The sequence below is a fragment of the Nicotiana tabacum genome, chromosome 15, assembly GCF_000715075.1.
Source record: "Nicotiana tabacum cultivar K326 chromosome 15, ASM71507v2, whole genome shotgun sequence".
In the NCBI taxonomy this organism is placed as follows: Eukaryota; Viridiplantae; Streptophyta; class Magnoliopsida; order Solanales; family Solanaceae; genus Nicotiana; species Nicotiana tabacum.
In genome coordinates, this window is record NC_134094.1 from 36,949,798 (window position 1) to 36,963,365 (window position 13,568).

At 34.9% G+C, this 13,568-nt stretch overlaps 2 protein-coding genes across 3 annotated transcripts; both read right to left on the bottom strand.

The window, feature by feature from the left end:
* Nucleotides 1-2,484: 2,484 nt before the first annotated feature.
* On the bottom strand, nucleotides 2,485-4,013 carry LOC107816754 (F-box/kelch-repeat protein At3g23880-like). Its single transcript, XM_016642493.2, has one exon. It carries the CDS (start codon nucleotides 3,917-3,919, stop codon nucleotides 2,714-2,716), a length of 1,206 nt encoding a protein of 401 aa, XP_016497979.2. The 5' UTR covers nucleotides 3,920-4,013; the 3' UTR covers nucleotides 2,485-2,713.
* A 2,322-nt stretch (nucleotides 4,014-6,335) lies between these two features.
* Nucleotides 6,336-12,041, bottom strand: LOC107816755 (uncharacterized). Of its 2 annotated transcripts, none has more exons than XM_016642494.2 (7): nucleotides 11,625-12,040; nucleotides 10,190-10,261; nucleotides 10,034-10,101; nucleotides 8,747-8,894; nucleotides 8,572-8,655; nucleotides 8,146-8,241; nucleotides 6,336-6,774 (listed from the first exon to the last, which is right to left on the bottom strand). In XM_016642494.2, exons 1-7 carry the CDS (start codon nucleotides 11,904-11,906, stop codon nucleotides 6,769-6,771), a joined length of 756 nt encoding a protein of 251 aa, XP_016497980.1. In that variant the 5' UTR covers nucleotides 11,907-12,040; the 3' UTR covers nucleotides 6,336-6,768. The 2 variants fall into 2 exon arrangements, with proteins under 2 accessions (XP_016497980.1, XP_075086857.1); XM_075230756.1 differs by lacking the exon at nucleotides 6,336-6,774 and adding an exon at nucleotides 7,396-7,526 and having other exon boundaries at nucleotides 11,625-12,041.
* Nucleotides 12,042-13,568: the final 1,527 nt, after the last annotated feature.

A 13,568-nucleotide genomic window follows, 5' to 3' on the forward strand; every position in this document is an offset into this window, starting at 1 on the left:
AGAATGATATTCAACGTTTACTTCAGAAACCAAACAATTACCATTACAAAATCCAATCGACTTATGAAGTGTTCATTTGTTTAGAGTAAGTTCCTCCTAATTTGTGTTAGTGATCCAGATAAGATAAGAGTATTGATCTATTCCAGAAACCAGTAGTGTATAGCCATTAAGCAGGCAAGAGAACTGATGCCAAACAACCATTTAAGGTAAGCAAAAAAAAGTCTTGGGATCTTGTATTTTCACACACTATTTAACAACCTTTCTATCCTAACAAGGTAGGGGTAAGGTCTACGTACACACTACCCTCCCCAGACCCCACAGTGAGGAATAATACTGGGTATGTTGTTATTGTTGATGTTGTATTTAACAGAACTAAATCTATAAGACCCCACTGATGGGACATCACTGGGTTTGTTGTTGTTTAACATAACTGAACTTTCTTATATCTTGTCTTCCATTAAGGAGGCCAATTAAGCAAGTTACAACTAATCCTTATTTACTAACCAATTGATGTAGAATAATCGAAGTAGATGAACCTATAAAGCAGTTTGTCCAAAATTATACAGCAAGTTCCAATGCACCGCAACCTCAAAAGGTGTGTTAAACAGAAACTTTTTTGCTTTGATAAGGTATATATTACACAAAAATGTGTATACACAGATTTGAAAGATCAAAACAAATACTACCTCCGTTCCAGTTTATGTGAACCTATTTCTTTGGTCCGTTCCAAAAAGAATGACCCCTTTCTATTGAAAATAATTTTGCTTAAACTTACAATTCTATCCTTAATGAGAAGCTTTTATAACCACACAAATAATCTGGGCCCCTTTTTGAATTGTTTAGGATCACACCAAAAATCTTCATTTTTTTTAAACTTCGTGCCCAGTAAAACAGGTTTACACAAATTGAAACTGAGGGAGTATTATACAACTGACGACCTGATGCACTTACCTGATATCAATTGCCATTACATCAGGGTTGCTCCTTTCAGGTGGAAGGGTATAATTTGGTGAAAAAAACTGAGAAGGAAAGCAACATCTCAATTTCACTTGAGGCTAGAGAAATATCTTCTAATTATAGCAGAAGCGTTTAAAATATACCAACCTTATAACAGATTTACAAGTGATGTCACCTTTTTTGTTGCAGTCTCCGAAAACATTTCTAGGAGTACATTGCAGGTCCAATGAAAGACAGAATCTCAATACTAGTTCTTTCATGTAATTGTACTGAAAATTTGATTATATTGGCGTAAAACTTCAGTACTAACAAACTCTATCAATTCAAATGCGAACATAAGAATTGGACATAAAAAGGGAATTAAATCTAGTTGACTATGGTTGCTACAGCTTGAGCCAGTCCAACAAAACACATTGAGATGATCATTCAATTGCAATCCATGAAGATATGATCTTAGATCCAATTCAATATTATTTTGGAAAACATTTAAAGTGGCTCAAAACTGAACCCAAAACTGCAAACACTCATGTAGATCCAGAATAACAGAAAGAGCTTTACCTAAGAACATTATGACATTTGAAAACTAGCATCAATTAACATAAATTTCCATATAATTGAATATATCTCAATTTAATTGACATGCAGCAGTAGGCACTTGGGAAAGTAAGCATTATTTTCAAGGAAAGGGGAGCATTATTTTCAAGGAAAAAGGGTACTAGATAACAAAATATTTAGTGCGAAACTTTCCGGAACTCCTAATATCTTACCCATTTACAGTAATTTAATCCCAAGAGTTACAAACTATAGTGAAAATGTATGGTACTCCCCCTCCCTCCCAAAAAGGATGATACTTTTCTGATTTCGAAGAGTCAAACTTCTTAACTTTGACCATAAATTCGGACATAGAATCTTTAAGTTTTTCTTAAATAAAATTTATATAATTGGAAACTATATAAAGGGTACTATGTGTCACAATAACTAACAACAACAACAACAACAACCCAGTATAATCCCACTAGTGGGGTCTGGGGAAGGTAGTTTGTACGCAGACCTTACCCCTACCCTGGGGTAGAGAGGTTGTTTCCGATAGACTCTCGGCTCCCTCCCTCCAAGAACTCCCCACGTTGCTCTTGGGGTGACTCGAACTCACAACCTCTTGATTGGAACTGGAGGGTGCTCACCACTAAACAACCCATTCTTGTCAAGTCACAATAACTAACAATTCAAAATATTTAAAGAAGGTATATGAGAAAGTCATGGTTAAAGTACAACTCGTTTTGACTCTTGAAATCCGAAAAGTATCTTCATTTTTGGGACACAGAGTAATAATTAGCTATGGCCACGTAACAAAATTTTGTCTAAAAGATACATTTTTTGCATTTTATTATTTGGTGTATATTTCAGCTGCAGCCTGCAGGTACGTTTTCTCTTCAGCAAGAGTAGAATATTAAAAATCCACATTTAATGAAAAGGATGAGAACAGAAAAGGGCAAAGATATTGATTTTCCAGAGAAGAACAAAAATAACTCCTAAAGTTGTAGAGCACAATGCATTCATCATCAGTTTGAAGTTCAAGCCACCAGGTAATACAACCAAAATAACTGTTCTTGCAAAAGATTATCGTTTCTTGAAAATAGTTCAATGACTAACAAGATCCCCAAGCAATATGGACCAGAATTTTAACAGCACTTAAGAAAAATGCATAGGCTGTAACTCTTACAGGTTATTATTAGTCATAGGATTGTCTTCATCCGAGTTATTTCAACTCCATTGTTGTTGCCTTTGCGATCCCTTCTGTAAAAAAGGGACAAACTAGGCTCTTAACATAGATTTCTGCCTCCTCAAGACATGGAGCAAAGTTAGTAACATCTAGATATCTGGTCGAGTCATCCTTTGGATTGTATTTCGTGAAACGTGATCCAAACTGAAGTAAAACTTCACCTTTGTTTGACATAAAAATGGGTGGAGTAAATATATATCCCGTTGGACGATGAGGAAACTTAATGGTAAACATCTTTGTCCAAGATTCTTTTACCCCATAGTCCTTCATAACCCAGACATCTGCATGAGTCGTCCACTCATAATTACAAAATGCAGAAAGATCATTTCCAAACACTGCTAGCACCAAAAACCCACATCCTTTAAAATCAGAGGGCTGCTCTACCTCTGCCCATTTCTCATCAGCCAAATCAATAGAAATGATTTTCTGGTCCCTGTCAAGCCAATGAAGTTTCCCATTCACAAGCTTACCCGAAACAGACAACAGCTGCCTACCCTGAAAATCATCAATATCTCTCCACGAATCAGACTTTAGACTATATATTTTGACCTCAACACGACACAATCGTCCATTTCTGTAAATAGGAAAAATACCCACTACCTTGTAATCATCTAGGAAAGCATCATATGCAAAACCAAATCTGAAACCGTAACGATGTTTGTCCAAATTGTAGTGGTGGCTTACATCAAGTGTATAATTAGGCAATTTCTTATACTTTCTAATTGATGGATTCCATAGAAACAAGTTATATAATAATCTGTCAGATACTGCAACGGCAAGACAAAGCAATCCATTGAAAGAACCCACAATCGAAGGATAACAATAGGGATTTTTACCGGGATAATCCAAGTCAAATGCCTCAGCAACAGAATCATAAAGTAAAGCGCTAAGAGAACACTCCTTGACATAGTGTGTAGCATTACAAACATTAAACATAACTCCACGGTGGTTGGCTAATAAGAGATGGGTCTTCACAAATTCAGGGCTAGAGATTAAGGAAAGCCAAGATTTTGAAACAGACCTGAATTGCAAGAGGGATTTAACTGGAAGCTTTAACAATATTTCTGTGATGAGTTCAGGAGGAAGGGTAGGCATTAAATCTTGGCTTGACTGAGCAGGAAGGTTTAGGGGTTTTCTCCGTTTTGGGTTTCGAGGGGTAGCATCATCTCCTTCGGTTTCCATTTGGACTGCAGAAATGGAACTCTTGATTTGGCTTTTTGCTGCGGCCTACGGGGGTTTTAATGTTTTGGAAAAATTGTGACACTTATTGTTTGGTACGAGGAAAAATATTTTCTCATTCTTTACTGCCCCATCCAACTTCAATTTTCTATTTTTTTTAATTTTTCTACTCTACTCACCCCCGATTTTTTCATTTTTCTGAACCATCCACCCCCTCCCCGCAAAAAAAAAATATTTTTTTTACTTTTTGTTTTTGTATTTTCGATTTTCTGTTTTTTTATTTTTCTACACCACCCAACCCCCTCACCTCTCACCCTATTTTTTTTACTTTTTTTTTGTATTTTCGATTTTCTGTTTTTTCGTTTTTCTACACCACCCAACCCCTCACCCCTCACCCTCCCCCGTAATTGTTTTTTTTTTGCTTTTTTTTTTTTTTTTGTATTTTCAATTTTCTCTTTTCTGTTTTTTATTTTTCTGCACCAACCCTACCACCCCCGCAAAAAAAAATATTTTTCTTATATTTTCAGTTCTGATTTTTTTTATTTTTTAGTTTACAGGTTCGAAATTTTACGAGTTTTAAAGTTATGAGTTCGAAAGTTTATATGTTCCGTGCCAAGTCAGATAGGTTCACATAAATTGGAATATAGGGAGTATTACACTTGGTCATTACTCTCAACTCATGAATGTAAGACGCATATTTTCCTTACACATATCAGGGTTAAGTTGTATGTATTTTCACTTTAATTTTAGCTAAACTGTTTAATTTGATGTTGAAAAAGTATTTACTTCTCATTTTTCCAAATCTAGGAGTGATCATCGGTCAGTTCAATATGATTTTCAAATATTTTGATTTGGTATTTTGGATATTCAATTGCTTAATATATTATACCAATGCCTAATTAAGTTCGGTATTGTTGTTGTTTTTTTAATCTTTTTCAGTTCGATTTGACTGATTTGAATAGAGAATTGTAAGTTTATTCTGTCTTCAAAGATCGCAAAATAACGTAATTAGTTCTAACTGCCCACTATTAGCTTCATGACCGAAAGGTCTATCTAATAGGAGGAACATACTTTCTTGAAACTTCTAAGAGATTGCCATACACATTATATACTGTACACAGCGACCACCATGAGTTGGAAGTTGAAACTCCTCTTATGTTTTTTTCTTGATTAGCTCTGGGGTGGGCATTCGATACTTCGGTTCGGTATTTAAGAATTTCGGTTCGATATTTCAGTATTCGGTTTATCAATTATGTATACCAAATATCGTACCAAAGTATTTCGATACGGTTTGATATTTTTTATTTTGGTTCGGTACGATTTTGGTACGGTTTCGATTTAAACCAAATTTTTACCGTCTCCTCCACTCCATTAACTAATGTAATCCATGTTGTTTGAGATTCCACCAAAGATCAATCTTAAGTTCTCAGGTTGTGTACAGAGAAGAGACGAAAGGCAATACACTTTGAGTTTGAGTAGAAGAAGATGAGTCAATGACTGTCGGACTACAATTTGCCTCCACGAATTGTTGTGAGATTTATAGTCGTTAGTGTGTGAAAATGATCCAACTAATGTGTTCTTTAGTCGATGAGTTTCATTCTGGCTTCAAATTGTTAAACTAGGTTGTTATCTTATGTATCTTATTCCGTGAATGATTTCCCCTCTTTGTGTAATTTATGTTATTTATTTGAGGCTTTATAGTAAATACTGTAATCTGTATGTTTTTCTTTATCGGAGAATTTTTAGTTTGTTCAAGGCAGGCATATTTTTTGGTTTAAGAACTTATACAAGTGAGGAGCAAAGAATGATTGTACCACAAGACTTACAACAATAGTATACAGAGAATGAAACTATTGTACCAATACTATACAGAGAATGGTTGTCACTCATGACTAAGCCTAAGGGTAAGAGATTAGGTAATTAGGGGTAGGGGTTTTAGACTTTTGAGCGTGGGCTTAAGGTTATTGAGCTAAAAAATAAAAATAAAGTTGGGCTTGGACTAAACTATTTTGATATACCGAAATATCAAAAACTAAATACCGTATACCGTACCGAAATACTAAAGTTTTTGTATCGAAATACCGAAAAAACCGAAATCGAAATATTAAATTAATTCGATTCGGTTCGGAATTCGATTTTTTCGAATTTTATGCCCACCCCTAATTAGCTTAATTCCAATCAAGAGACATAGCTAAAGCTTCCTTCTATAAATTAACCAAAAGCACTCAAAAAACATTAGGTAAAAAGACGTTGGTCCGAACACTAAATCTAAGAAAATGCCTTTTCCGAGTTACATTACTTTCTATTCCCTTTTTGATAGCGGTGATTTTCTAGAGAGTGAGTTAGAGGACAGGATTGCTTCATCATGTGTGAACCTTTCAACTAGACTACCACAAGTTGAAAAATAGATATAAGAATCTTGAGAACAATGCAAAATAAATTTTAATCAGATCTTTCAGTGCAGAAGAATCTTGATTTAACCAATTTTCTGGCTTCCACTTAATCCTCTACAGACTGTTCCATTAGAAATTTCATATGGATGGCCAATTGTTTTTTAGTGACATCCAATATCTGATATTATAGAACAAGGTGATAGAAACCGCTAGTGAACTCAAATCCTCACATATTTACATTTGCTTACGAGTTCACGGGTAGGAGAAACTGGGGAAGAGCTTATATGTAGCTCAAAGAGCTAAAGGATTTTCAGCACCAAAGTGCAAGCTTAACTTGCACCTTGAAAGATAAATACAGATATTAGGGAAAGAGAAGGTTGATGTACAACAGCAGCATTTGTCCAACATTAGAGACGAGAAAGGCTGCAAAAGGTCATGCTATCAACCATGGGTTCCTTCTTAACCCTGAAATCAACCGTTAACATGTAAGATAAAGCAAAAGAAGTTTCCATCTGCAGTTTCAAAACCATTCAGAATCCTAAGATTTCTAACAAGAAAACAGAGAGGGGAGTCAGGATACTTGGACATCAAAACTTCAAAGGGTGGACGTCATAGTTAACAAACATCAAAGCCTTATGATATACTTTCTCCGATAATGCCTCATTTATGAAGTACATAAGATGAGATGGAAATGTCTATCACTTCAACTACAGACTAAGCCAGATTTCATTCATATATGAAGAAAGCACTGAAGATCAGCATATACAAGTCAGAACCAAAAACAGACAGCACCAAGAGCAGAAGAAAAAGAAACTCTTGTTCATTTCATTGATAACAAAAAGGTTCTGAAGCAGGTGTTATTTTCCCCCAAAATGTAGAAAGCTATTACAGTTCAGATGTCTTTCTTCACTAAAAATATGATTTGTGTATATGTGCATGAAACTTAATGAAAATTTTCATATTCAGCTCAACCACATCACAAGAAAAGGTCTTGAGTTGGATAGAAAGTATTACGTAGCAACATTCAAGCAATTCTATTTCCCTTTGATCCCCTTTCGTTTTGTCGGAGCTATTGCTCCTTTGGTGACTCGAACCCACCACCCTGAGGTTGTAGGTTAGGTGCTTCGGAGCAACCCCCTCTTGTCCAACGTAGCAACATTCAAGCAATTCTAACAATGGGCCCATGGCTAGCAACTTCCAGAACAGCATTAAGCAACCTAAAGAAAAGCATTAATGCTGCTTTTTTTAGTACATTATATTTCAAGATGGGAGTACTATCAACTCTGTTAAGGATAATATAGTCTGGAGCAATCAAGTGCAAATCCACTTTCAAAATCTCAGCAATTCATTTCGCTAGAACTAACTGTATTAGGATAAGCCATGGTTACCATAATGATCATATGACTCATGAGAATCAATTGTTAGGAAAAGGAGCCATCAAATGAAATTGGCTCTATGGAAGTCTTTTAAGTTAGCAAAGATGTAGGAGCGTAGAAGTTGTAGTGCTTCAGAAACTAATAGACAAACACTAACTGCCTGAAAAAGTTTAAGAAAAAAAAGAAGAGATGAATCAATAGTAGCAAATTAGCAATAGTTACCAAGGAATCAATTTACTGATTTTATTCCAATAAGCTACTTCGAAAAAGGAAGAGCTAAGCAATTTTAGTTCTCAGGTTCATCAGAGATGCACATCTTCTCTTTGTACTTGATGCGGTTCTTTATGACTATGGTTTCATCGTATTTAGCCAACCAAAAACTTAAAAAGGTATGCAAAATTGAAGGGCAGAAGGCAAGAGGAAAGAGAATGATTAGGATAAACGACTAGGTTAAACACACCTGCCTCCTTCTTCGGCATTGTATCATGTACCATGTCCGAGCCATTACATAACAAGGGAGGAGGAAAGCCGCCAGCTGTAGAAGTGAAATCTGAAACTGAAGTTCACAAAACATGCTTCAGATACATTTATTAGAGTGTCTGTGCAAGTGTCGCTGTGTATGTATAGAATGATTAGAATAAAACATAAGTTGTCCATAATAAACATGCATCCACAACGAACAACTTAAACTACAGAAACGAACAACTTAAACTTCAGAAACATGATATAAATGTCATACTAATTTTTTATACGAGACGGCACACTTTATAATTACATTCAGTTATGCAAACCTAATGAAAGGACCGAGTCTTGGAACAGCATGACACTGCCACTCTCCAGCACAAGCTATTGACAAAAGATATATGGAGCTACAACTCTGACTTACATTGAAGAATGTAGATGAGTCCTGCACCATTGCAAAGTCCCTTGTGACCATCAAGGTTTGGCGTATCAGCAAGAGTAGCATCAACTGCATGAATAGAAGATAAACCACCTTCAATAATAAAGTTCTTACAAACAGAATCACTAAATCGTAGAAGCATTACACAGCTTTTACTTACAATGATTGCAACATAGCGGAAACATGCTAGACTCCCACTGCTAGCAATGGCATAGTCCTCATACTCTGATTGCAGGAATTGACGCTCAGCTGCGGCAAAAGCCAGAAAATGTGGATTTCTAATATCCATGCCAGGGCCCCATGCTTGCCTGATTTAAGCAAAGGTAGGATAAAAAAGTCAGAATGCTTGAAAAATCAATCAGAAACAGACTACCGGAATAGATGCCAGAAACTTGATATTTGAGATCATATATATTAGTGTAGTGGGATCCGACACTGCTGCTTCACATTTAACCACTCATACAAAAGATTTGTTTACCATTTGCCCATTTTGATCATGAGGCAATGATAGATTCTGCTGTAAATCATCTGTAATCTATAAGAATTTACAAAATTGACGGTATTACAACTTATGCAACAACCTTTAGTCTAAGTTCCAGATCACTATTCAAAAGGATTGATTTCCCTTAAGATTTCTCTTAAAAACTTGTTAGCTACTGATCTTCAGAACAAATTCATTCAATGCCAAAGCTACTTGTTAGATTTCAGATAACAGATTATAAGTTTCTATGTAAAGAATGAAGTTTCAACGTTTATATTTACCATAATAAAATTTTCATCAAATTATTAGGTACTCAAGCTGTTTGGAGTAAGTTACTTCCTCCTATTTATGATAGTGATCCAGATAAAGATAAGAATGATGACCTATTTCTGAAACCAGCAGTGTAAAGACATTAAGTAGGCAAGAAAACTGACACCAAAACAGCCATTTAAGGTGAGCCAACGGAAGTCTTCGGAGTCGTATTTTCATATTCTGTTTAACAGAACAATATATTCTTATATCTTATCTTCCTTTAAGGAGGCCGATTAAGCAAGGTTACAACTAATCCTTATCCACTAACCAATTATTGTAGATAGCGGAACCTACAAAACAGTTAATCCCAACATATAGTGCAAGTTTCACTCAGAGGCAAAGTCATGATTTCAAATTTATGAGTTCTGGATTCTAATCCGTTGGAGTTAGTGGGGTCTAAATTAATAATTTGTACATATTCAATAGATTTCTTAAGACAAATACAGGGCTTGAACCAAAGTTACCGGGTTTCGTCAAACCTGTAACTCAAAGGCTAGCTCTGCCTCTGGTTTCACTAAGCCGGAACCACTAAAAGTGCCAGACACACCACACACAAAAAAAAAGAACTTTTTTTAAATAAAGCATGTATTACACAGAAATGTGACTGTAAGATTTAAAAGAACACAGCAAATATTATACAACTAAAAAGCTTACCTTATATCAATTGCCATTACATCAGGGCTGGTTCTTGCAGGTGGAAGGGTATAGTTTGGTGAAAAGACCTGATTGAAGAATAATAACATCTCAAATTTCACTTGAGGCTAGATAAATATCTTCTAATTACAGCGGAAGTGTTTAAAATTTACCAACCTTATTACAGATTTCACAGGTTATGTCACCTTTTTTGTTGCACCATCTCTGGATACATTTCCTATGAGCAAACTGCAGGTCCAATATGACACAATTTCAATTCTTAGCTTTTCAATCTAATGGTGTAGTTAAGAAATCTTGAAAATAAAGGTAAAACTGCAGCATTAACAAGCTCTACAAATTCAATGTGAACATAAGTATTATGGTTTGTAACAGCTTGAGTCAGTCCAAAGAGACATAGACAATGATCATTCAGATGTAATCCAAGAAAATATATGACCTTAAGATCCAATTCAATAGTATCTTATTTTGAAAAGCCTTTAAAGTGGCTCAAAAACTCAAGCTAAAATAACTGCCTATAATCCACATGTGGAATCCAGAATAACTGAAAGACCATTTACGTAACAACATTATGACATTTGAAAACTGACATAAATTCCCTTAAAAGTGATTAAATCCCAATATAACCCCTACAACTCATTTAGTCACAAGAGTTACAAATAAAAGTGAGAATGCATGTTAATGATTAACTGTGGTTAGGTTACAAACTTTTGGTTAAAAGACTCTTGTCATACATTTAATGTTTGGTGCACATCTCTGCTGCAAGTAAGTTTTCTCTTCAAAGAGAATAGAATATTCAAAATTCACATTTAATGAAAAGTTTTGTAAATAGTAAAGTTTGGTGAACAAACACAGTTATTGATTTATTTCCAGATAAGAACAAAAATAACTCCTAAAGTTGCAGAGCATACAGCATTAGTCATGTGAAAAATCAAAAAGAAATGCACAAACTCCAAAAAAATATCAACAGGATTAAAAACAAATCTTACAAAAATAGTTGGATTTGGTAAAAAGGTTTTTTTGGGTTAGTGCAATTCGTTTGACATTTTATATGATTTATATAGGGAGTTGCTAAAGTTAATTTAACAAATAGAAGAAGAAAATTGAAGTCTTCCACAAAGACACATAAAAAGCATCAATCTTTTATTTTATATTTATAAATATTACATAGACCAACAAACCAAGGAAAGAGAAAGAAATTTTTTGTACTCATTTGAAATAAATCAAAATGAGGAAAGAGAAGAAACAAGACACATTACTCAAGCTAAAGCAAAGGCAAAAGTGGTAGCAAAAACCTAAACTTGTTACCAAAAAATTCAAAAACAAAATTAAAGCAACCCCAGAAAAAAAAAAGAATAGAAATAAAAAAGGGTAGCAAAAACTGACTCTTATAACCAAAATTTCAACTAAAAGAAACTAATTATAAAAAAAAATTAACAAAAAGAAAAAGAAAAGAGTAGAAAGAAAGCACATTTCCTAAGCCAACCCAAGAAAGAAAATAAAAAGGGGTAGCAAAACACTGAAATTTATAACCAAGATTTCAACTTTAAGAAAGAAATTAAAAATTAAGGCAACCCCAGAAAGAATTTTGAACCTTGAGAGTGCCATTGCAAGCACAAGGAGCTTCCATGTCATTTTCTTCGTCTTCTTCTTGACAAATCCTACACTCTCTAATTACACTTCCCTTTGAACAACCCTCCCCTCCACTACTAATTTTACTCACCATTTCCTTTGAATTATTTTCAACACTCAAATTTGCAACATCATTATTAGTCAAAAGGCTAATTTCTCTCCCATTGACTACTGACTCTGACTCTCCAAAACATGTTGTTGCTATTATGATCCTATCCACACACACCATGAACTCATCCACCATTTTCTCTCTCTCTCTAAAAAATATTTCTCTCTCTCTCTAAAAAATATTTCTCTCTCTAGACGATATAGGAGGAAGGAGAAAACAATGTTCAGAGATGAAAGAAGCTGGAGCAAGTAGTAGTAGGAGGGCGAGAAAAAGGAGAGAGTGGGGAATAAAAAGGTGGAGTTTTTCAAGTTTGCGGGTTTTACTATATAGGGGCTTCTTGTTATATGAATGCACAATTGTGCCCCTCTGACTAATAAGTGTATTTTGCAATTAAAAATAATGGTTTACAACTTGTTTGGAGGGTTGTTACCTATTGTAATTGTCTCTTCTTGTTTTATTTTCGTCTTTCTCAGCTGAGAGTAGACTCTCTATCCATCAAAATAGGGGTAAGATCTGCGTATACATTACCCTCTCCGAATCCAACTTTATGGGATTTTACTGGGTCGTTGCTAGAGACAGATGAAAAACGAGACAGGTGAAAATCAAACCCGGAGGCAGCAATTTCGGTTGTCCCCGGAGGGAATGTTGCTCCTAAAGACAAATAAATACCTATCACCCGGTGACATTCAATGAAGAATATTCTATAGCATTAAGTACATAGGTCATTACAGAGAATATGACATTTATAGCTTGCCGTTACACATTCTTCAATAGAATCCATAAAAGGGGTTTGATCCTAGGACCTTGTTCCCTAGATGCAACTAAAAATAGTGAGTTCAACAGCCATTGTACGGACACGACTTTTCTGACAAAATTATGCTATCTACTGTTCAAAGCTCAATAATATTTTATTTTCTTGCTTCTTAATATCGTTATTACTGCCTTCAGAAGCTTTCTACTGTCTTATCTCTATTTCAACGATGAGTCTTATATTCTTATTTAATCTATTTATCATTTTGGGATCAAATCTATTCGCTTGTCTATAAACCACGTATAAATTCAACTGTACCATTTTATGGGTAAACAATATTCGATCTCTCGGATCTCAATCTAAATCACACCAATAAGTCATAAATTATTATACAGACCAAAAGAAAGAACAAAAGGTCTGATTGTTACCGTTAGTTTTAGAACTTTAATGTATTAGACTTTTATTAGATAAGTAATCGTGAAATTAACCCTAAAAGATTAAAAGGGGTAAAAGCGCATATAAGTGAAGATTCAGGCTCGGTCCTTTTGTAATAATCCGGCCGGTCGTTTTGTGTATTGTAGCCCCGTTTCTCTATTTATCTCTTCTTCTATGTTTATTTGTGGTTATGTAACTTGCCGGGGTGATTGGTTTGGTTTTGGGGAGGTTTCAGAGTGAAATGGGACACTTAGTCCTAAGGTTGGAAGTTTAAGTTGAAAGAGTTGATTGGAGGTTGACTTTTATGTAGACGACTCCAGAATAAAGTTTTGATTGTTTCGATAGCTTTGTATGGTAATTTTGGACTTAGAAGTATGTTCGAATATTGAGTTGGAGCTCCGTAGGTCGTTTTGGTTTGAATTAGCGAAAGTTAGAAAGTTAAAGGTTTGAAAGATTGAGAGACTTGACCGCGAGTTGACTTTGTTGATACCAGACTCAGATTTTGATTTCGGGAGTTGGAATAGGTCTGTTGTGTTATTTATGACTTGTGTGCAAAATTTGAGGTTAATTGGAGTTGGTTTGATATGATTCGACATTGGTTTACGAAGTTG

Coding starts and splice junctions, on each gene's coding strand:
- LOC107816754 (XM_016642493.2), bottom strand. CDS start 3,919: ATGGAAACCGAAGGAGATGATGCTACCCCTCGAAACCCAAAACGGAGA.
- LOC107816755 (XM_075230756.1), bottom strand. CDS start 11,906: ATGGTGGATGAGTTCATGGTGTGTGTGGATAGGATCATAATAGCAACA. Junction 10,102..10,189: donor CCTGTGAAATCTGTAATAAG/GTTGGTAAATTT, acceptor TTCTTCAATCAG/GTCTTTTCACCAAACTATAC. Junction 8,656..8,746: donor TCCGCTATGTTGCAATCATT/GTAAGTAAAAGC, acceptor CTATTCATGCAG/TTGATGCTACTCTTGCTGAT.